Source organism: Podarcis filfolensis, assembly GCF_964270895.1.
Source record: "Podarcis filfolensis genome assembly, chromosome: 6".
Lineage (NCBI taxonomy): Eukaryota > Metazoa > Chordata > Lepidosauria > Squamata > Lacertidae > Podarcis > Podarcis filfolensis.
This window is the reverse complement of record NC_139609.1, coordinates 2,871,935-2,896,304: the sequence shown is the minus strand read 5'-3', so window position 1 is coordinate 2,896,304 and position 24,370 is coordinate 2,871,935. Positions and strand designations below refer to the sequence as shown.

At 46.3% G+C, this 24,370-nt stretch overlaps 1 protein-coding gene and 2 long non-coding RNA genes across 4 annotated transcripts; 2 read left to right on the top strand and 1 right to left on the bottom strand.

The window, feature by feature from the left end:
- Positions 1–1,383: 1,383 nt before the first annotated feature.
- Positions 1,384–19,616, bottom strand: HSD17B7 (hydroxysteroid 17-beta dehydrogenase 7). 2 transcript variants are annotated; one of them, XM_083621435.1, is made up of 10 exons: positions 19,487–19,616; positions 16,411–16,614; positions 15,688–15,780; positions 12,871–13,002; positions 10,811–10,925; positions 8,491–8,685; positions 5,788–5,892; positions 4,821–4,877; positions 2,776–2,874; positions 1,384–1,844 (listed from the first exon to the last, which is right to left on the bottom strand). In XM_083621435.1, the coding sequence occupies exons 1-10, from the start codon at positions 19,519–19,521 to the stop codon at positions 1,743–1,745; spliced, it is 1,137 nt and encodes a 378-aa protein (XP_083477561.1). In that variant the 5' UTR covers positions 19,522–19,616; the 3' UTR covers positions 1,384–1,742. The 2 variants fall into 2 exon arrangements, with proteins under 2 accessions (XP_083477561.1, XP_083477562.1); XM_083621436.1 differs by lacking the exon at positions 12,871–13,002 and having other exon boundaries at positions 19,487–19,609.
- Positions 13,009–15,849, top strand: LOC310765889. Its single transcript, XR_014549846.1, has 2 exons — positions 13,009–13,888; positions 15,638–15,849. It is a non-coding gene; the product is annotated as an uncharacterized lncRNA (long non-coding RNA).
- A 3,099-nt stretch (positions 19,617–22,715) lies between the features above and the next one.
- LOC310765887 lies at positions 22,716–24,036 on the top strand. The gene is made up of 2 exons (XR_014549843.1): positions 22,716–23,483; positions 23,620–24,036. It is a non-coding gene; the product is annotated as an uncharacterized lncRNA (long non-coding RNA).
- The last annotated feature ends 334 nt before the right edge of the window (positions 24,037–24,370 follow it).

Genomic DNA, 24,370 nt, shown 5'->3' with positions numbered 1-24,370 from the left:
AAAAGGACTTCTGATTTTCCATTTGTCAGTTACAGGCAGCAACCATTTTGCATGTGGGTTCTGCCCTCTTCCGGGTCCAAAAGGACCCGCACGACAGCAGTTGGGTTTCAAGTGGAAACACACAAAATGATTGCTGCCTGTACATAAAAGAAGTTACTCAAAACATTCGCTCTAGGATGACATCCAACTATTCTACTTCCTGTTAAGCAATATTTTCACAATCATCAGACCCAAATGTCTCAAATTTGTTCATTTTCTTTTCACACTAAAAATCCAAAGGGGGTTCTCTAATTATTATTATTAATAAATGTCAGCAATGGTTTTTCTCTAATCAAACATATCAATTTTACCTCAAATAACTTCAAAAATCATTCCTCTATATTGAATGCAAGTGGAGGAAAGATCCAAATGAATGCAACCGAACACTGACAAGGGCTCATTATGGAGCCTCCCCAGTGGCAGTGAAGACAGCAAAAAAGGCCTACTTTGCTGCCTCCAGGGCATCCTCATCATGTCGTCTGGCAGAACTTTTCCAGACTGGACGGGGCCTTTTCCAGGCTGGCCCAGAGGAGGTGGCAGAACCAACAGTAGCTGATGTGACTTGTTTGCAAAACATTTTGAGGATAAAATTGCCTGCATCCACCAAGACCTTGACTCTGCTGTTATAGCGGATGAATCTCATGGGGCGTCCAGAGCAGTCTATTCCTGTTGTGTTTCTGCAAGGTGGCTGCATCAGGTGCGCTCAGATCATGTCCTGGGATCACAAGGGCAGTTGCGCAGCTGCAATGGGGGGGGGGGAGATACTTCACCCATGGGAAATCAAACTGTTGAGTGAACCCCTTCCTGCCAGGTGATGCTACTGATAGTACTGATAGAAGGGGAATGCCCTACGTTCATCTAAAGCATTTAAAACAGCTTCCCACTGATGTTTGAATGGCAGAGGAGTACTGTCTGCATAGGACAGCATTTCTGTTTTCCTACTCCCATGCATCCATCTTTCACTCTGCTTAAAATACAAACTACTTTGAGTTCTTGGAAAGAAGCTACGGTGGGAGGGGATGTTGACCAATCTTAGGGCTCATCCAGACTTCCGCTTCTCCTGCCACTTTCCCCAGGGAAAGCCCACTCCTTAGCGCTGAATCCCAGCAAAGGTGAACTGGATTTTCCAGATTGGCATCCAAGGTGGGTCACAAGAGGAGCACTTCCACCATGCAAACACATGGAAAGGGTTAAGAAAGGGGTTCCCAAATGCATGTTTGGGTCAAAAGTGGAGCCAGGGCACAAACCAGCTCTACTTTGCTCTTTAGTAGGCAATGCCACACAACCTAATGGCAGGACTACCCCTCCCCCCCCGAATGCCCACTTCTGAAACAAGGACACAGCGACCCTTCATTTCATTTATTATTTGAGAAACATCCTGCTCTGAGGAGTACAAAGGCTTCAGGAAACACGTAACGGGGAAAGACAAATGCTGCAGTGACGTAAAGACACGGCAACTAAAAGGAGAGCAAAGGCATTATAAAAACCACGCTGGAGTGGGCAGGGACTGGACTGTAAGACTTTTTGGTTTCTTTCAGCACTTCAGCTTCATGACAGCCAAAAGATACATCTCTAGAGAGGTTTGCATTGCAAAAGGCAAAAGCCAGGGTGGGGTGGGGGTGAGGAGCCGAGGTTCTTAACTGTCCCAAGTGGAAGAAACTCATTGCCATGAGGAATGGTGGCTAAAGACTGGTCTGGCTTTGCTATTTTTTATGCTGTGGGCTGTTGCACCTTGCAAGAAGTTGCTTCTCTAGTTCCAGGAGCTTCTCGTAAAGCTTCTCTGCGGTATCTTCACTGAGATCCATCTGAAAGACACAGCTGTGATCAGGACAGATTCCACAGAACCAGCAGCGTTTTCTTTCCTTTACCACAAGCCCCCCCCCCCCCCCCGAGGAGACCCCAGAGCCATCCCTACCTTCCATCAGCTAAAGGAACCTAGGAACTGTACACCACAGTTGCTGGCTCTGACCCAACTGCAGAGGTGCATAGTAGGCGGGCCCAGCTGCTTTCTTGGGGACATGAAGGTGGCAGGCGGCTGGCACTTCTCACTGCAAAGCCCCTGGGTTGCAAAATGGCAGGAGCCATAAAACACTCTGCGCATCCATAGTCAGCCTTTGCCTGGTCACTGCAAGTGGGGAGTGTTGATGCGATCACAGCCTGCTTGTGGCCATGCAGTGGGAGGCAACGCTGGCTTGGATGGGTCTTTGATCTAGTCCAGCAAGACACATCTTTCGCAGGTAAGTAACATTTAAAAATAAATGTAAGTTTTAGCCCTTCCTATCTCCAAAGCTCCAGGCGAGTAACATTCATTTCTATGAGGCTTTCTGCAGTGGAACTTTCTGGAAGATTCTGCTGCCTCTTAATGGAACTCAGAATCCCCCCTCCAAGACAGCTGCCTTGCCTTGCCTCATGACGTAGGTCCTCCATGATTTCCCACGGCGTAGTGTGCACCAAAAGCATGAAAGCAATACAATGGTACCTCGGGTTAAGTACTTAATTCTTTCCGGAAGTCTGTTCTTAACCTGAAACTGTTCTTAACCTGAAGCACCACTTTAGCTAATGGGGCCTCCTGCTGCCACTGCACCGCTGGAGCACAATTTCTGTTCTCATCCTGAAGCAAAGTTCTTAACCTGAAGCACTATTTCTGGGTTAGTGGAGTCTGTAACCTGAAGCGTATGTAACCTGAGGTACCACTGTACTCGTGACAACACAATGCACACGAAGGGGTCTACTTACCTTGCGGATCTCAACGTAGTTCTTCCCAAAGAATGTGGTGCAGCTGTGAAATTTCACCAGGGGGTCCAGCAACTCAGGCTTCTGCTTGAACAGCCAAACCTAGAAAGGGGATGCAAGCAAGTGAGCAGTTCTTTCCTTGCAAGTGCGTTTGACTCTAGGAGTCTTGGTTGACCACAAACTTGACATGAGCCAACAGTGTGACGCGGCAGCTAAAAAAGCCAATGCAATTCTGGGCTGCATCAATAGGAGTATAGCATCTAGATCAAGGGAAGTAATAGTGCCACTGTATTCTGCTCTGGTCAGACCTCACCTGGAGTACTGTGTCCAGTTCTGGGCACCACAGTTCAAGAAGGACATTGACAAACTGGAACGTGTCCAGAGGAGGGCAACCAAAATGGTCAAAGGCCTGGAAACGATGCCTTATGAGGAACGGCTAAGGGAGCTGGGCATGTTTAGCCTGGAGAAGAGGAGATTAAGGGGTGATATGATAGCCATGTTCAAATATATAAAAGGATGTCACATAGAGGAGGGAGAAAGGTTGTTTTCTGCTGCTCCAGAGAAGCGGACACGGAGCAATGGATCCAAACTACAAGAAAGAAGATTCCACCTAAACATTAGGAAGAACTTCCTGACAGTAAGAGCTGTTCGACAGTGGAATTTGCTGCCAAGGAGTGTGGTGGAGTCTCCTTCTTTGGAGGTCTTTAAGCAGAGGCTTGACAACCATATGTCAGGAGTGCTCTGATGGTGTTTCCTGCTTGGCAGGGGGTTGGACTCGATGGCCCTTGTGGTCTCTTCCAACTCTATGATTCTATGATTCTATGATTCTATGACTCAAGACAACCGCTGCCAGCGCTGAAAACCTCTGTGGGGCTGGATTTGGATCTAAAGGGGCTCAAATGAGATAACCCCATAATGTAAGCTGCCAGGGAGCCAACAGGCACTCTCCCAATGCTCCTCTCTGGACTTGGTGCAGAAGGTAGAATTAGAACCACTGTAATACAGCGCCCCCAATTCCCAGTCCAGGAGGATACCATAGTCACTGGTATCAAATATCAACAAGAGATCAAGAAGGTAGAAGAATGATGCACTCCCCCCCCAGGAGTCCCCACTCTCTGCAGAGGTCATCCATCAGGGTGATCAAGGCCAACTCAGTTCCATGGCTAGGCCTGAACACAGATTCAAATGGATCTAAATAATCTGTGTCCTCCAAGAATGCCTGTATCTGCCCCACCACAGCCCTCTCCACCACCTTCCCCCCAAAGGAGGTACTGGCAACTGGCTGAGAGCTGTTCCAATCTGAAGGGTCCAGGGTGATCATGGCAACTGCCTGTTTCATCTTGCTGTTCCACTGTCAGATAAGGACTCCACCAGCTTTCTCCTCTGGAAAATTCCCCAGAGCATTCCGGAACACATCGAGTTCCCTCAGTCTGCAAGGGTGAGACATCTGAATGTGCTCACCACTAGTCGTCAGTCGAAACTGAAGCAGATAATGATCTGACCATGACAAGGGAGGGCCTGGCACTGCCCCCATCCTCATTCCATCCCTCATATCACTTGGGGCAAAGACTGCATCAAGACTCTGCTCTGCCCAGTGTATTGGAACGATGACCAACCGAGAAAGACCCATGGTAGTCACGAAGTCTTGAGCCAGCAGCCTCTGTGTGGATACTGAAGTCCCCTAGGGCCTGTTGTTATATGGTGAGACAGGCCCTGGACCACTCCCCCCACCCCCACCCCAGCGGCATTCACTCAGCCAGCCATCAAGCAACATCCCACACTATGAGCGGCACAAACACACTCCTGCCTGCAGATCAAACCAACCAATGCAGCAAACGCGCATGCACACGCACAGTTGCTGGCTGGGAGTGCAGACCAGAGTTGGCCCTACTCACATCACATGGTGGGCGAGGGTGGGAGCAGCCAGCAGGTTCCCCAGAAGAGGAAAGAAAGTGGCTGTGAACCTCTTGGTACATCGGCTATCGCAAGGCAAACGCGACGGATCAGACAGGCACAATGTACAACATGTCAGTGCCAAAGCATCTTACCAGTGCTTCTGCTCCATTGTACGGCGTCAGTGTATACGTGTTGGTAAAAAGGCGGAACTGGAGTTGCGGGGAGAGAAAAGAAAAGAAGTCAGTTCTCTCTTCTTTCTACTCTATGGCACTGAAGCTGGGGAAGCAGCTCCAGGAGGGCAAGGAAGACACCACCATCCTCTGCCCCAAAATAGCAGTCATTCCCTCTCTCATCCCACTAGAACTTGAAGACACCCAGCAAAGCTGAATGTTGCAAGTTTCAGGGCAGACCCAGCGCCAGATAAAGGAAGGAGGCTGCTCCCACCAGAGGCAGTGATGGCTACCAATTTGGATGGCTTTAAAAGGGGAGACCAATTCTTGGAGGAGAAGCCACAATGGCCATTTTCTGCTTCCACCGTCAGAGGAAGTATGCTTCTGAAGGCTAGTTGCTGTCCACCCCAAGTGGGAGAGGCCTCTGGTGCTCAGGCCCCACTTTGGGGCTCCCGTGGGCACTTGGTGGGCTACTCCGAGAACAGGGTGCTGGAGTAGAGGGGCCCTGGCCTGACCTGAGAGGCTCTTCTTATGGTCTGACCCCAAACAGGAAATAGACAAAAAGGGCTTCCTCTATAGTAAAATACAGTGGTACCTCAGGTTAAGTACTTAATTCGTTCCGGAGGTCCGTTCTTAACCTGAAACTGTTCTTAACCTGAAGCACCACTTTAGCTAATGGGGCCTCCTGCTGCCGCCGCGCCACCGCTGCACAATTTCTGTTCTCATCCTGAAGCAAAGTTCTTAACCCAGTACTATTTCTGGGTTAGTGGAGTCTGTAACCTGAAGCGTCTGTAACCCGAGGTACCACTGTATACTGATCGCGCCATATGCTTGTATTTGTTCCACTGACCACTTCAGCTTTTCTCTCTGCTTACAAGGGAATCTGAATCAGCCTCTAGTTCCTAGAACTTAAGGGTTTGCTGCAGTTTCTGAAGACCATCACACTCACCAGCCACAGAATGGGGAAAAATAACTTCCACACGAAAGGAGGCAAAATCTCAAACGTCATGTTGGTCATCACAACACCTGGACACACAACACTAGAGTACAGGCCCTGTTGAGAGAGTGGGGGGAGAGAGAAAGAGATGGCTCCATGGGGCCACACTGTGATACACACAACTGCTGGCAGACACCCACACTCACACCACGTAGACAGGGCTTGTGCCAAGTTTGTAACAGAAAGAGGTGCAAGCTTTTAAAATATTCCCTCCTGGTTTTGTTAGCTTACTGTTCTGCCCTTTCTACATGTAAATGGCATAAACCACCACAAGAATTACTTCTGAATGGGAGGCGGAAATCCTGCATTTGGCTGACTTCAGAGCTGTGAAACCTGAGAGGTTTCCCCTGCCCATTCATTAGAAACCACTTTCTCTGCTATTGTGGAAGGATGGAGTGGAAAGAACGGCATCCCCAAGTCACTGCTTTACATGTGATTGCATGTCAGTGTGAAGGAAGCTGGTCTCCAGAAATCCCTCACCCCCCAAAAAACATAAAGCCGCTGTGCAATTTCCAAAAGGACATAAACAGCAAAGGCACGACAAGGAGAGCAACAGGGTGGGGATGTGGACACAGCGCTTTTCTTTTTCTTCCTCCCCTCCAAAGCACCCAGTGAAACATCACCACACACATTGTGAAGGGGGGACCCCAGTCGCAAAATGCACTTCAGGGCACCCACTGTTGGGATACTGCCAGGGAGACAAAGGCCATCATGCCCCCAAGCCGTCTCCGTTGTGATCCATCGACCTCCCGTAGATAACGCAGTATCAGTCAATTAGCGACAGGAGCCCCAGAAATAGCTTGCCACATTCCAGAGCTCGTGCACGCTCTGTCAGCAGATACGTACAGCGAAAGGTGCACTCAGGAGAGCATATTTACAAGTTTATTCAGCGTTGGTCAGAACAAAGGGAAAACATGACTGCCTGCTATGATGTCTCAGGCACAGAGAGAAAACGAAAGCATATACAAAAGCATAAACTTCCTGTGAACAGGAAATACGCAGACTCTGTGACTCACAAAGCCTGCTCCCTTTTAAGGTGGAACGGAAATATCCTAACACCCACACGCCAGTGGAAAGCGATTTTATGTTGGATTTTTATGTCCTCTTAACAAATTATTCATAGATTGGGAGAATCTGAATAAAACAGCGAAGGTGGGCCTTGTGGGCTGCCAGTTGGATGAGGTACTGTGTGGACATCACAAAACAGAAGCTTCTAGTCCATATTAAATTATGGTGTGGACTAGGCCTCTGACTCACGTGGGGAAGGAGGGCAGACAGAATGGAAAGGGCTTGGTGGGGAGGAACAGATGTGAGAAGCCACAGTGCAGCAGTCTGACCCAGAGAAGGGAGATCAGGGTTCGACTCCTGACTGGGTAGCCTTGGACAGCCTAAGCGACTTTCCAGGGTCATTGTGACTATTAAAATAGGACCCAGAGGAACAGCAATACACCTTGCCAAATTGCTCTCAGCTCTTAAAGGCATTTTAGAAAAAGAACTGTTTTATCATAAAATTGCCATGGTCAATTTTATTTCACCCCAATATGGAAAGAACATTTTACAGGGGGTGTTGCAAACATAAATAAGACAAGATTGTGATACATCTTGCATATTTTTAAAACACTCCATGGGTGACAGTGTATAATGCTGTCCAAAACAATGGCAAAATCTGAACCAAAGTAACCAAAGTTTGTATTTATTCATTTCCTTGTACTTATATCCTACCCTGCATCGCAATAGGAGCAGAGAGCAACAATGACATTAGCAGCAGCAGCATATATACAAAGATCTTGGTAAATAACAATGCTTTTACCTTGCATCTCAATGAGTCCAATGTGGGGGGACAACCAAATTTGGGAAGGAGTTCCATAATTTGGGGGCCACCACTGAGAATGCAGTCTCATTTTGTCACCCACACAGCACAAAAAGCTAAAATTCTATGTCCTCTATAAATTATGCAAATTAAACTAATTTGCTCAAGATCCCTTAGTCTGCATGACTTATTTTGCTTTCACTATTCACAAGAAGGGGAAATAGAAGAATAGTCAATCTGATAAAAGCCCCCCTTTCTCCACCCTCAAAATTCAGGCATATGACCAAACATTGTCTGTTAACTTGAAAGCTTGTTTTTGCAGCCATGTGGATTAGAAACCTACTTTTAAAAAAGGAAAAGACAGATTCTCAGGAGACTGAATTCTGTAGCCAGTATCAAATTCTGTGGCTTGTCTTGAGTTTGTGCTGAACTCTCAAAACATTTGCGTACAAATGTTCCAGGGATTAAGCAGCGGTTCAGAAAAGTCGCAACACAATGGGAGGAATTGAGAGTCACACGACATCAAGTGTTCCACCACCACAAGCGTTTCCGCTTGCCAGACGGAGCGGCCCCCTCACTCTTCTCACCACATTCTGGGGGTCCCCCCCAACCCACCCACCTCAGAGCCAATTTGGGAGGCATGAGGTGTGTAGAGGGGGACCCCATTGCAGATGTGTAAGTCCTCGCACAGCCTTCCACTGATGGGACTCACACCCAATTATCTTGGCACACTTCGCCAACTTTCCTGAAAAGAATGCCACCTTCTTTTGCTTTCTGTCGGAAGGGCCAGTGGACACAGATGGGATAAGCAGCCTTTTGGAAGGACTAGGATAGGGTGCTCTCACCTGCTTGTTGAACCGGTTGTTCAGAGCCACACTAGTAAGGTCAGTAGCATACTTAGAAGAGCTGTAGGCCTCCTTGCCTTGCCTGTGCTGAAAGTCCTCAAGGCTGAAGTTAGATTTGCAGGCATTGACTGAAGAGGTCCAGACAAGTTTGCTGGGCTTTTCAATGCAGCAGAGCAGAGGCTCCAGGTTCCGGATCTGCAAAAATGAAGAAACCAGACTTTAGCAAGGCTCCAGGTTCTTTCCTCAAGAGGCATACAATCTAGAACAGAGGTTCCCAAACTGTGGTCCACAGACCACTAGTGGTCCACCAGGGTCTTTCAGGTGGTCCACAGTATGCCTGTGGATTTGTGTTTGGAGACAGCACATCCATCGCATTAAATATTTATATTGATTTTTAACTGTTTTAATTGCTTCTTTTATTTCTTATATTGTATTTAAATTTTGGATTTGAAGAAATTTAAATTGTAATACTGTACAATGTGAAATAAAAGCAGCAATAAAAATACGGTTAAAATAATTATAAATATTTAATATATTTAATATCAGAATTCAAACTGTAATATAATATATAAAAAACAAAAGGAGCAATAAAAATATAATTAAAAATCATACAGCACCTAGCATAGTGCACTACAATTACTACAAAGGGCAAAAAATCATTGTCCACTAAGCCCCTCTGCATGGAGGGAAATGTTTGGTAACCCCCAATACAGATCCTTCCTCACAAGTTCTACTTGCAAGAAGTATGTTCTGCATTTTCATCTGTGAAAGAAAAAAAGATTATAAATCAGAATGAGTCTAGCACAGACTCAATAGCTATCCCCCTCCTATTGGCATTTTAATTTTTTTTAATCAATATTATTTTCAGAATACAGTGTTACCTCCGGTTACGAACTTAATTCGTTCCGGAGGTCCGGTCTTAAGCTGAAACTGTTCTTAACATGAGGTGCGCTTTTGCTAATGGGGCCTCCCGCTGCCGCCACGCGACTTCTGCTTGCATCCCGGGGCAAAGTTCGCAACTAGGGACATCTACTTCCGGGTTAGCGGAGCTCGTTACCCGAAGCATTCTCAAGGAGGACAGTACGTAACCCGAGGTTCCACTGTATACATTCTAAAACAAAGCTGACCCATACTCAACAGAACCAACAGGATTTCCCCAAAGATCCCTAAAATACTTTACAAATGTATTTACTTTCCTGTCCATACAACATGACTTATAACGGTATACACTGGAAAAACATATTCTTCTTAAGTGAGCCACAAGTCAGCATAAACCTTTGGAACGGGTCTTTGGTTTCCAATTTCACAGCACGGGCATGAAATTGTAACACAGCACTTTGCATCTTCACTCGCCCGGCAGCGTCGCCACTGTCCTTGGACAAGAGGTTTTGCCCTTCTTGACAGTTAAGGTTCCACCTGCTTTGCAAGTAAAACCTACACCATCACGATTGTGTTGCCCCAACTCAGCCCTGCCTCTCCTGCCGCCAGGCACACATTACAATTATGCACTGCAATAGGAGCCCACAGACATAGAATCTGACACAGGCAGGACCAGTTAGTGTGCTCACTACGCTGCTGATTGCAAGATGCCACAAACTGTGATTATCCATTCTGCAAAAGTAAAGAGGAGTCAAATACATTAGCTCCATGCAGTGGACACTAAAGGAAATGACAGGATAAAATTATGGAGATAAAGCTATTATACTGGCACTCTATTGTTAATATTTTTTTGCCCTGTGTGGCCAAATTGCAGCTTACAAGATTGCCTCTAAACATTGTTGGCTGGAAGTTCACTGAAAGGACCAGCAGTGAGTTCAGTCCTGAAGTCAATGAGGCAGAAATTTTGGTCAGCTTTTCTGTCAGCTACCACCCGTTGTGAAATTGGCAGATCACATCCAGAAAGTCAAACCAGATGCTGCTGGTGCAGAATTAAGCCCTCATGCTAAAAAAGCAATCACACCAAAACAAATCTTCAGTTTTTGAGAATTAGCACACTCAATTTAATATTCTGAGACCAGCAACAGCCACCAAAGATGAGAGCTAGAGATATTACACTACAGTGACTGACAAAGGACTGGCAAACTTACCTATGCAAATAGGCATCCTTATTCTTATCTGTGGAAGGCTCAGCGGATATACCAATGTATTAACTAAAGAGGTGAGAGCTTGTTCACAACCATCTTTAAGTCTGGAATGTAGGGCAACGTTCCACAATACATAGATCACCTAGAATAATGTCTTGCAATACACGTATAAACACCCAGATAACACCTGCACAACACCAGGATGTGTGACACAAACTAGGTCAAAGCTTCCCTACCAGAACAAAATGTCCGAAGAGATTTGTTTCAAAGACCTCCTGAAGGTTGTCTGCAGTGACCCTGTCCTCTTGGCTCATCAGCCCCTCTGCCGTAGTCAGCATCTGGTATGCCCTCCTGAAAACAGGGGAAGAGGTTAGAGCGTAGAAGAGAGGACTGCTGCCCTTAAGAGAAACCACCAACCGATATTATGGTCCTTGCAACTAAATGTGAGTGTGGGTGGAGATGGCTTATGCCGGCAAAAAGGAAGCAATCTTTGGGACATGACAGAAACTGTAGCTGGTTTTTATTTGGAACGTTGTTAAACTGTGATCCAAGGACTACCACTTAATCCCAGGCGGTCCCCATGATTACAATGAAAGGAACAGAAGAACAAGTAAAATAAATAAAAGAGCCAGAAAGTTATTGGATGTTTTAATTACATGCTGAAGGGGAGGTTGGTTTTTTAAATGCTAAACTGAAAAGTCTTTATGTTAGTTGCCCGGTTGGCCACTGGTGGAAACAGGATGTTGAATGAGATGAACTCTTGGCCAGATCCAGCTGTGCCCTTGTGTTCTTTTCAGCACTGCAAGCAGTTGCAGGAAATTTCTATGAACCCCCTAGCTGTGTGCACAGCTTTCCTCTGGATCACATCCACAAAGGACAAATATAATATTTTGTTTGAATTTGAGAGATTCTTCAATCAGCCTCCCAGGTTGTGGCTGTTAAGAAGCAAACCAAAATGGCAGCTCAGTTCAAACAAGAGCTGCTACTCTAGAACAAAGATTTCAGAAACAATGGCCACATTCACAGGGATTGTTGCACAAGCTATGATGAGTCTCAGAGGAAAGAAATCACAGCTTGGCTTGCTCAATTTTGTGTATTTCTCCCTCCTGCCTGTTATCCCAAAACCATCACATTGCTCCTGTAACTGGCATTGCTTCCCCATCACCAGCTTCCTTACAATTGGACAGTTGCGCAATCAAAGTGAGAAATTTTCACAGATTTTCAGCTGCTCTCCACATGCCCCAAGCCAAACCAGCTGCCCAGCACAGACACACACCATGCTGCCTTAAGATCAGAAATTCAGAATCCATTAAGTGACAGGGGAGACTTTTGCCCTGCAGGTCTCCTGACAACATCCCCATTAGTTTGGTTTTTTGGGGTTTTTTTAAAGTATTTTGCTGGCTGAAGTGATATAATTTGTGGGTAGGTGCAATGATCAGGATAGCCAACTTTAAAAAGTTGTTGTGTTTTCAACATGGAGTCCTGTATAGACAGCAAAGTAGCAAAGCAGGTCAAACCTCTTTCAGTTTTATTTCCATTGGCATCACAACCTGAGGCGAGAGACCTAATTCTGGAAAAGTAACACCAAGAGCTGCTTAGCCTGGGGAGTAGCTTTGTCCTCCCACGGGTCTTGCCTCACACCTGTCTTGTGACAGGACACCAAAACAAAGGTTACAAAACCAGGATGCTGGCTCAGGTGTCATGAAAAACCAAAAAAGCAAAGAATGAGCCATGGTTTCAAATCATGATTTGCTGTCTGGAAATAAACCATGGTTAGTGTGGGGTGGAATCAGACACTTAAAAAACAACAACCCACAGTTGGGCTAAATGAACCATGGCTTTGTGTTATGTGTGAACAAAGCCTATGAGGTGCCTGATACTTCAGGATTCTTGTGGTAGAAAGCCAGGTGTGTGTCTGGAAATAATTAGCCATGGGTCAGAGGAAAAGTGGAGTTGTCCACTTCTACAACAGGAAACAAAGCTAGCAGAAAGTATATTGCAGTTGGCAGGAAACCTAAAACAGAAGGCAGATTTGATGTTATTTTTGATTGGCAGAATGCACAGCAGTGTGAGGTAGCAGGGATCCATCCTGTTGCCAGAGAGAGCCAACGGCTACAGCTACCTTAGATAAGTAACAATACCTGGTTGTTGATTCCTCAGCAGTATAACCTACCTTGGAGGCTCATCATCAGAACACACAAGATGAAGATAGCAAACAACTTTATGCAAATAAGGACTGCTACATAAAACCAAGACAGAAATGTAGTTCCCGTGTCACAAAGGAAGTAGCACATACTGGGCAAAAGAGGACTTTGCTTCATTTTGTTCCACTTGAGGATGTTCCATCACTGAAGCTAGACAGGTTTGGGGCTGGTCAGTATTTGGATGGGAGACTGCATGGGAAACCCATGTGTCTTGCTTTGAACTCCTTAGAGGAAGAGCAGGATACAAGTGTAAATAGAACAGGCAGTTGTTAGGTTACAGGTTAGATATTTTAAGCCGTTTCAGGATTCTTCTCTGGGAACACTAGCTCAATGCATTTCAGTAGTCTAACAAGGAGATCACACTCGGTTTGACAAAATGCAGATTACAGAAAATACACGTCAATGGTGTTCTCACAGTTCGAATTTGTGTGCGTCTTCCCCACTTCTAAAAAGGATGAACTCAAAAATTGGGAAAAAAGAAAAAGGAATGAGTGCAGGCACAGAAAGGAAAACAGGTAAATATTAAGACATTGCAGCTTGGGTAACTGAGAAAGCACATAGGATAACTTGCCACCCAGAGCTCCTGAGCCTTTGACAGTTGTGTATAAGGAGGAATTTTGGCAGATGCAGCTTATCGTGTCAAAGGGGTGAACAAGGGGCTGCACCTGCTGAAATGCCTTCTTCTATTCAGTAATTAAAGAGAGACTGGAACCTTCCCTTCCCTTGCATCTGAGGGCACAATCTGTGGCTCACAAGAACTTGATAGAATCCAGAAATTAGGAAACAAACAAACTCTCTAGTCCACATGTTTACAGAGATGCATTTGAAAATGTGGGGGGTCTCAGTCAAGGCGTCAAGTACCAATGCCCAAACGAAAGTATTCCCAACTCTCATATGTTTATGTTCATACATCAAAACATTTCTCAAGGTCCAGCCTGTGTTTTTGATGCAAACGTTTTAATTTTTATTCTCACAGTCCTTTTTTAAAAAATTACCTTACCCTTCTAGTAAGCTCACAGACTAAAAAGATGGAGGCTGGGAAAAGAACACGATAGAAAAGAGCAGAAACACAATGGGGAAAAGGAACGAGGAGGTAAAGGTTGAAAGCAGGTAAGTCTCAGCCACTACCGTATTTCAATATATAATTCTATTTAAAATAAAGTCAAATGAAAGTGCATGTCTCTTGGGAGGCAGGGCCATCCGAAGGACAGAACAAGGAACAGTGCGAGGCAACAGAGATGAAGAGACAGAAGCAGCACTCTTAGGTTTGGCAGACAGGATGAGGCCAACAGAATGGTGAGAATTTGGAAGGACAAAGAACAAGAGACGAGAGATGAAGGCAAGATCTTGAAAGCAAGCAGCAAGAGTTTACGGCAAATGGGACACGGAAAAGGGAGACAGCGAAAAGGAGAGAGGAAATAGGATCCTCAACTTATTCCAGATACAGATATTGTAACAGGACTGCTAGACAGTCTTCCTGTGTTTCCAACTACACTGACAAGGGCAAGTGAACTGCAAACGTCACACATGTTCCAGGATAGGTTTGTTGCTGTCTTACTGGTCTAGCCACCTGTTCAACATAAAAGCACTGTTCCTGTCACACAGGGGTAGGTAAGTATGAGTGTGTGCAGCTGGATTCAGTCAATTTGTTTCATTTGGGGGGGGGGGGAGACTAACAAATATTAGCATTACTACTTAGTGCAGACCCATAGATATTAATGGGACATAAGTCAGTCAGGTAACTAAAGTTTCATTGAGTTCCATGGGCTGAATTCTGCTAAGCAGGTGCACTATGGGAGACACACAATGAATCTCACTAGTCCTCTGCCAAAAAGAGAAGGTTCTTTTTTGGGGGGGACTGGAGAACCCCCAGGAAATGCTTTCACTGACAGGACCACTAGAAGGGCACAATGCTGAATTCCTCCCTGTGAGTCAAAGTATGACTGGACACAGGATCCAACCCATATATTTTGCATTTAGGCAGATCCCAACTCGAGTCCCCGTCCCTCTGCAGGCTCCTCTGTGCATGTTTAAGTGGGCTCAGACAGACTGACACCAATTGTGTCTTAATGGTCTCATTCCCCCTCCTTTTTCACATTAGTTCTCTCTCTCTCTCTCTCCCTGAACAGAATATAAAACTTCACACATCTGACAAAGTGGATGCAAATCCTTGAAAGAGAGATTGTTAGACTTTACACGTCACAAGAGTCTGTTGTTTTTGCAGCAGCAGGCTGACAAGGCAACCCTTCTGAACACACACACACACACACATATATAAGCGAACATAAATACCAGTGTGAACTCACTATGCAATTTTATTATTAATTATTAATTTACACACCACTTATATGCCAAAATGGCTTCCGATACACTTGGCTTCTAATATGTTTCACATTAGGAACATTGGAAGTGGAGGCCTTGAGGTGGAGGGTGGGAGATCACCACCTGGAGAGGTAGAATCAGAAAGAATTGGGCTTTGTTTGGTTATATTCCTTGTTTACTCCTCAGTGCTGCCACATAATCAAATGTACCTCTGCAGTAGTGAAGGGTAACAAGCAACTAAACAAACAAATACATTCTGAGGAAGCTTCACTTTTTCTAACCTCTAATAAGAGCCTATTAATTTTCTTTCTGTATTATACGCAGGAAAGGAATTGCAATGCTAAGAGGGTAGCCTTGAGTCAGATTTCGCTCACTGACAAATTGCAGCATTCTGTCTCAGAAGAGAAATGTTCACATTCCATAACTTTAGGTGTGTAACATGTGGGGTGGAGGCCGGATAAAGAGTGAGGTCAAGGCTTTGTTTCCCTGGACAACCCTGCCTAAGTAACTCCCTGTCCTCCCCTCCTATCCACAAAGCCAGGCAGAAAATGAAGACGAGCGACGGAACAGTTAGATCTCTAGCATACCTGGAGAAGATGCCACGTATAAATGCCCATAAACTGATACGTGGATTTACCATGATCCCAGCATTCAAAAAGAGATAATCCAAACGATGAAATCTACACCAAAACAAAAAAGGTGGTTATTGAAAGGATGGGAAAGCAGCATGAAATAGCAATTAAACAGAACTGGAGTACCCCAGAATTTAAAATCTATTTATTTTTTAATAGGATTCATACACCAATCATGCCAAACCTCTAAGTAGTTTATATAAAAGTTAGTAATTTCTCCCCCTAATGTCTGGTCCAACACCAAATCTTTCTGGGGAAGCACACTAGGGGTGGATTCTCATAATCAAGAGGTCAAGCTTGCCCTAAACTGTTTTAGGCTGCAGGCTGGAATGCTCTTCCATTTGGGGGAGGAGGGGCAGAAACCTCCCTACATACAGAAAGCTAGTATGCCAGGGGATTATGATGAAACATTTCCCCTGAGGTACTTACTTTCTACCAGCAAGGAGTTTTTTCATAGAGTACAGTAGAACATTTCAGCATATAATGAAGACTTGATTCTGCCAGTTGTGCAAACCACTTCTCCTGGCCATCACACATCACGCAATCACATCTCAGAACAGGTCCAGTTCAAGTAAGAAAATCAAGTCCTGGAAAGGTGATGAGTTAAGGAAGCAGCTCCCTGGAGAACAGCCACAGCACAGGCAGCCTAACCAAACCATTCCCGCTCCCCCCACATACCTTGCCTTGATCTCTTCCGCTGCGCGTAAGACAGAGGCCATCTTGCTAACATCTATTTGAACTATGCTGACATCTGCACTGGGGAAGCAGGACAACAGGTGGTTCCGGGTGGCGTTTGCCTTCTCCAGGTTCCTGCAGGCCAAACACACGTGGAGGCTGGCATCTTCCCGGAGGAGACGCTCACACAGCGCAGATCCAATTCCACTGCAACAGTAAGAGCACAGGATCAGGGCCAGCCACAGAGCGTCCAGCATCGCAACTCCATACAATTGAAGGCTTCTCCCGGTCTCAGGGAGCCCTTCCTTTGATGACTTAAAGAGCAACACCTCCCAGATAGGTTAAGTGCAACATGCCCAGCCTGCCATGTGGCCTAATATGATGCTACTTTCCGAGATCCAAACTGAAAACACTCCCTTCGGAACAAAACCAAGAACTTTGCAGTTTCAAGGGTCTCTCCTCTTCCTTCTGGGTATTTTGCACAGCCCCACATGAAATAACGTGCCTTCACGATTAGCGAGCAGGACATTTGAGAAGTCTCTGACGATTGCCCTTCTTGGCTTATTAAAACTAGCAGGGAGGAGAGGTCCATCTGAGTCTAGAAGGTTGCAAATCCCTCCCTGAAAGAGGGAGAGTACAACTGTGTCTGAACCCACATTTGAGTTCACCATTCACAAGCACTCATGCACACATTGCCAACAGTTGTGACCGCATTTGCTATGAATATGTGTTAATCCTTAATTTGATGCCCACAAGCAGTTTTCACACAGAGGGAATAAAGTTTAGTTTGTTACATGAAATGAACATGACATAATGTATATATTCTGCTTCAGACAGCAAAATTACAATTTAAGCAGGCAGCAAATCCTGCCCTACACAGAAACCATGATCTAAAGAGTGAAAGAATCCCTAACTAGTCTCAAAAGCCTACAGAACGTAAGTGTGACAATTTGCCACAGAAACCATGGAATGGCTATATAAACTCAATTCATAAGTATTTAAAGCTATCTGGAGATCCGCTAGGAAGACACAAGTTTGCCCTGATGGAGCCCCAATAGGAAACACCTCAAGCAAGAACAAGGACTTGACCCCAAGACTGTGATTTCAAACCTGAGAGGAAGGCATAGGACATAGAACCAAGGACTGAAGGAGGAGGATGGTTCACTCAAGCAAGGGCGAGACTAGCCTTTTTTGGGGGGGGGGGAATAACCTGGGGCAAAAATAAAAATCTAGCACTGCACTCAAGAAGATATCAACTAGGAATCAGTTATCTAGGTACATAAGGGAAACCTGGAAAGCTTTCAAATGGAGGTACACAACTACGAAAGCCATGCACTCAAAGGACACTTGGGAAGCTTTGCAGAGGCCAAATGGGAGCCCTGGATATTGATTATGCAGCCCTCTGAGCAGGAACCCCAGGAACTCACAGTTTCACGATACACAGGTTCAGTGATCTGAAAGCAGCTGTACTGAACTTTCAGAGATGAACCATTTTGGGGGGTAGTTTTCCAGCAGAAGGAAAATGTCCATAGGAATAGTATGCAAAATTTTCTCTGGACAATATATTGGTCTAGCTGATACAAACCCAGAATTATAATAAAGTAACCGCTTGCTTCAGTGTGAAGAAAGGAACGGAGGCAGTGGCTGAAGTGAAGAGCAGAAGGAGGCAGAGCAGACTGGCCTGGAGGGGACTGCAAATCAAGGCTGCAGGGGCTTGGCTAGTGGCAAGTCAAGTGCTACACTTGGAGGACGACTTCTTACTCTCATCATTCACCACCCAGACAGCTAACTGTGGCTCATCTTGAATGAGCAGCATCCTGGTGCATGCTGCTGAAGCGTACTCCCCCTCCACCCCCTTCTTATCCCCAGCCAGGAAGAAATAAACCAGAGCTTTGGCTTGGCATTTTGTGTTAACCAGCAGCAAACTGAGAACAACTCAGTTTCCGCTCAAGCTTTCTTTGGAGCAGTGGTTCCCAGCATTTTTTGGCCATGCACCCACCTAAGCATCTCTAAAATCCTGACACCCCCCCCCCTTTATTCTAAACTAAAAACCCCAGAACACTTTTACATATGCTCATAATGCAGGCGCTTCAGCCCCTTCACCAGCAGATGCCCCACTGAATTCAATGGGGCTTCCACTGTCAGCGAAGTGAAATTGGGACTCTAGTTTTAGGCTGCAATCCTGTGCACACTTACCTGAAAGTACACCCCACTGAACTCAGTGAAGCTTATTCCTTTTGAGTGGCTATGTACAGGATTGCACCCTTGGTTGTTGTTTCCCCATACCTTTGCTATCTCTACAGTACCTTTTGAGGTGGGATAACCAGCAGTGCACTTGGCATTCCAAATATGGCCACACCATGGATTTACAAATATTGGCTGTTGTGTTTTCAATAATGTACAGAGACTTCAAAACAAAACAAAAAAGTTCTCTAAGAAGCAAGATATAAAGCACATTACAATAGTGTTAAAATCCAGTGATAAACTTTGATTCCAGACACTATTAGTGCCTCTCAATGTTTATCAAATCTACAAAGCAACCAGTACTGTAAGATTAAACATATTTGCCTACATGTTGCAAGATAGATTTGACACTTTCCTAGAAAGCCAAGGTAGGAAATCCACCCTCTTCACCGCTGTTGTCACAACTGTTCACACACAACATTCCAAAGCGCATCATTCTGGGCGCTGCTCTTTGCTCCTCGCAGAGCTACCAGTTCCCGGGGAAAGAGTGCGCTTGGAGGGGGCTTCGAAATGGGCTGCAGACACAGGCAGCCTCTGCCCCCGAGGAGCTCAGTCAGGAGAGCACGAGACGCAGGTTCGAGCCCCGCGTGGGGAAGGACTAGATGACCCTGGTGGTCCCTTCCAACTGGCAGCTCTGCAGTTCTGCGCCCCGCCGGACCCTTCTCTTAGCGCCCCCGCCAGACTCCCTCGCCCGCCCGGTCCCAGCACCGCGCTCCGCCCAGCTCCCTGCCAAGCGGGCGCTCCTTCCTTCTCCGCGCCGCCGAGTCTCGCCTTCCGAGCCCGGCTCCTCCGCGCCGCTGCCGGGAGGGTCCTCGGGCCGCCCTTCCCTCCTTACCTGCTGGCGCCGGTGACAACGGCCACCTTCTGCATGGCGAGCGGCGGCGGCGGAGGCTGGAGGCTGGAGGCGAGCGCCGCTCGGAGGAGCCGCCAGAAGCCGGGCTTGGCCCCGCCCAGGCCCCGCCCCAAACCCCGCCCCTCCCTCGCCCCCCCGCCTCCCTGGCCCAATCAGAGGGCTCGCTCGGGGCCGAGCGGCCAAGTGGCGTGACGGTAGCCCGATGGCGGGGCGGGCGGCAAAGGGAGGCCGGGCAGGGCCTGGGAGAGGGCGCCGGGCCTGTCCATCACCGCCCCTCGGGCTCCTCATTGGTTGGCTGGGCCGTAAGGCAGTCGGGGGCTCGAGGCGGGTGGCGGGTCGGGAAGAAGAGCCGCGTGAGGGGGAGCCCAGTCCGTGCAGCCCGGCCAGGTAGGACTCCCCCCCCCGGGAGCCCCAGGAGAGCCCGAGGCCGGGACTGAGAAGGGCCCCCCCCCGGAAAACACGACTGCCCTATTTCAAAAAGTGAAATTCTTCTTCTTTGGGTGTCGAACTTTTCTTAGTTTCGCGAAGGCGTTTGGCTCGTTAAGCAAACGATGGCCATGTGAGCTTTGTGTGGCGGGGATTGTTTTTGTCACCACGGTATGTCTTTTTGTGTTTTTATATTGTCAACTGCCCTGTCATCCTCAAATGAAGGATGGTGTACAAAAATATATAAATAATAATAAATAAAACTCCTGCGTGCTTCTCTGGCTGAGGTGAAGCCAGTAGCCACAAGAAGCAGTGTTTAGGCCAACTTCAAGCCTTTTTTTCTTCTTTTAAAAGACTTTGGGGAACAAGTCTTTGGCTTTTTGCTGTTTTCTATATGTATTTTAAAAAGAATGTTTTAAATACTAGTGTTCTTTTAATGGCGCATATCTTTGTTTTGACAACTTACAGTTTTTACTGTATGTTTAAGCATATTTACTCAGAAGTCCAATTGATCTTATTGAGATCTACTCCTTAGTAAGCATGTTTAGGATTACAGCCTTAGGTCCATACATTTGGTTGGAAAGGTAAGATACAAATAGATTTAATAATGAATGAATAAATAAATAAATAAATAGGAAAGGTTTTCAGTGATGTTTTTAATAGGGTTACTTATTTAATTATTTTTGTTTATTGTGTGCTGTGAGCCCTGCACTGTGAGAAAGGTGGGATATAAACAAACAAGCAAATAAATAACAGTACACACTGAAGGTAATTTCCCCACTTTCTCTATAGTTTTACTTTACAACATTCTGCTCCATTCCACCTGGAACTACAGTAGGCTGTATTTGCAAACTGACTATAACCACTTATTTAAGAATATTTTAAAACATTGTTGCATAATCTCAGTTAATCTACACTTGTTGCTCACTTTATGCACATTCAGCATAAAGGCCAGGGGTAGTTAACCTCTTTATACCTACTGCCCACTAATGCATCTTTCTTGATGGTAAAATTTCCTTGCCGCCCCCCAGTCCTTGATGGAAGGAGGATTCAGCTTGTGCCGCAGAACCCCCTCCCGCCCACCTAGAATCCTGAAACGCCCACTACTGGCCGGTAGGGACCAGGTGGACAACCCCTGAGATAGGTGGTTTCGCGGAGATGAAAGTGAAGGAGTAAACCACCACAGCATGTTTGGTTAAGTTGTATTCGCCCTCAAGCTGGATGCTCTGAACACATCATTACCGCAAAAGCTGCAATGCACTTTAATAGAAATGATAAGTAGAAAAGTCCTATGAATAACTGTCTTCTCTCCCCTTCCCAACTCCTTTATCTCCCCCAATTAAATTTTCAAACACCATCTTCGTCCCCTTAAACAAAAGATTAGCAACTGAATGGATTGGTTGCTGGTGGGGGGCAGGGAGCTGTGTCTCTTCTTCAACAGATCAACAAGCGTAAGGTCTTGGGAGTCAGCCTGGCTCCTGCTGTGGGATGGTCCCGTGTAGTGATCAGGTGGGATTGCTATGAGGAATTACCGTATTTTTCGCCCTATAGGATGCACTTTTCCCCCTCCAAAAATGAAGGGGAAATGTGTGTGCGTCCTATGGGGCGAATGCAGGCTTTCGATGAAGCCTGGAGAGCGAGAGGGGTCGGTGTGCACCGACTCCCTCGCTCTCCAGGCTTCAGGAAGCTATCCGCAAGCCTTGGGAGCCCGGCGGGACTTCCCGCCGGGCTCCCCAGGCTTACGGATAGCAACCTGCATCCTGAAGCCTGGGGCGCACTGAGCAGCGCACCCCGGGCTTTGGGCAGATATCCACAAGCCTGGGGAGCCCGGCAGGAGTTCCCGCGGGCTCCCTAGGCTTGCGGATAGCAGCCTGTTCTGGGGGCTGGGGTCGGGCTTCCCCCGCCCCAGCCTTGCGCCTGGGGAGGAAATAAAAAGTTTTTTCTTTATTCCTCCCCCCACAAAAAAACTAGGTGCGCCCTATGGGCCAGTGCGCACTATAGGATGAAAAATACGGTATAACAAATATAGAGTAAGCCATCTGTGTCAGCAATGAAAGCATTGCATTGACTGGGTTTGAACTATTTTGACACGATTCTTGATCAATCCACACCTCTGCATCCTTGTTCCATTTCTCTTTCTTGACAAGTCACGTACTGCAGGCAGGCATCCTGAGTCATCAAAGAAAGTAGGCAGCTTCTTTTGATGTAGCTTTTCTATTAATCTTAGGATGTTAATCTTAGGGCCAGGAAACAGATCTCACCTGAAGGTGATAATGATTGCTGTCTTCCTGGCCATCCTTCTTATCATATATATTGCTTGTTTATCATCCCCGGGGTTGCCAAATGCACTCCTTTGTCGTTCTGTTTTATTTACCCCATGCTTAATTAGTTTTGGTAGTTTAAACCCCACGTGGGGTTTGTTGAAATGCTCAGAAGAAATCTGATTGGTTCTTAGAACACTCTGTAAAAAAGTGAATAAAACGACCTGGGCCAGGGGGTGGAGAGAGAGATTATTATATGCACCCTTCCCAGAGTCTTGCTGGTTCAAGCCTCTGTGTGTATTCTTATTAATCAGAGTTCAATCCTTCCTTTACTTTGAGAACGCCTCGGTCCCGGCCAAGTGACATGTGGCCCTCTCTCACTTGCTTGTTAGTGATGGTGGCTGAGGAATCGAGTGGAATTCTGGGGCTGCTCTGTGCGTATGTGCTGGCCAACTGCCCAGCAGGGATGGAGGCGCAGCCGCCTGAACCCAGCAGGGGCAGCCCAGCCATGAGGCAAGGTGAGGCGACCACCTTGGGCAGCTGGATCCACAGGGGTAGCGGGTCCTAATGCAGATCTTTATTACCCCCTTGTTCCTGACATAGATGTGCACTCACCACCTCTTTCCTGCCAGGGAGGAGGGCACCATTTTGTGCCAAGTGGTCTTGGGCTGGCCCTGGAAACAAGAATTGCTCGGTCCCATTTGAGACACTGGCTAGCATCACTTCATGAATGATGCTCTGACATGTATATATTAAGGGCAGTGCCAGCCACTTCGTTCGCTGAACAGATTCAAAACTCGGCTCAACATAGCTGCCATCCAGCTGAGCCACATTAGTTGCAATGGCAACAAGGCAGCATTGGCGCTGGGCCCTCCTGCAGTTCTGGCATTTGCTCTACTAGGCTGTGGAGAAGTGGTGGTTTTTGGGGATGAGGTGCTTTTCCAGAGGTCATGGTGTCCATACAGTGTCATGACTGCTCCTTGCTCTGGCTCAGTTGTAGGGTGGCTATGTGTCTTACTTGATGAAGGACAGTTCTCCATGTGAAGGGTAGTGTTGTCAAAGAAGAGAGAGCAGGGTTCTCAAGGTTGCCCATTCAGTGGTTATTACCAGGACAGCTGACTGGCACATATGTCATGGTCACACTCTTCTGCACTGTGGTGAGATGTACTGAATTTCTATTTAAATTGCAGTAATCAGGGCTTTTTTTCCAGCCAGAACTCACTGGAACTCAGTCCCGGCACCTCTCAGGTGGGCACCATTGCCATTATAAGAAAATAAAGGAGGCTTTAATGGTGAGTTCCAGCACCCCTTTTTCTAGAAAAATAGCACTGGCAGTAATTATTTCTAAATTTGCTTTTATTCATTAACAGATTAGCATCTGTAAATCTGCTCTCCCTTTTTGACATTGCATTTCCTCTTTTTTGGCAGTGGCTGGTAGAACAGTCTCTTTGGCAAGCATTAGGCAGTGGACTGCAGACCACAACTACTGCCCCTACATTCCTTGAATGTCTCCATACATTGTGTTGGTGAGGCAGAAGTCGTTCTTCATTCCAGCTGCTCAAATAACCTCCTTTATTAACATGAACTTTGCTGTTAGACTGTACTTCTCACCATTAATGTAGTGTCGCCCCCCCCCCCCATTATTACTGTGCTGGGGAGAAGCTAAACTGAGATCTGCAAGGCCATTAAACCATGAAGACTGATCAATGAACTCAGGACTGACCACCCTCCACTTTCACTTCAGAAGCACAAGGAAGTTTTAAAGAATCTTATTTACAAATGGATCATTTTACAGGAATACAGTTCAATGTGACCTTACAGAGAATAAATAAAGAAAAAACTATACATTGGTCTTTAAGTCTCCATTTCAAAATACAGGGCTGTTTTTGAATGAGTACTATAGTCATAAACTAATATTAAGCAGCCTGACATTAATATTTACTAGAGATGAAGGGAACACAGCTACCGGTGTTCACTATAAAGCAGAGGGGCCAATTACTTGCAGTGATAGCTCAGAATATCTCAGAAAAATGTGCTCTGCATTGAGAGGAATGGAGTACAACCAAAAGACAAATACTGTACTATCGTTACAAGCAAGAAGCCTAACATACAACATATTATAAACAGACCAGGTTCCAAAGAACTGTACAACTAGTTTTGCACCCCGATCACCTTTGAA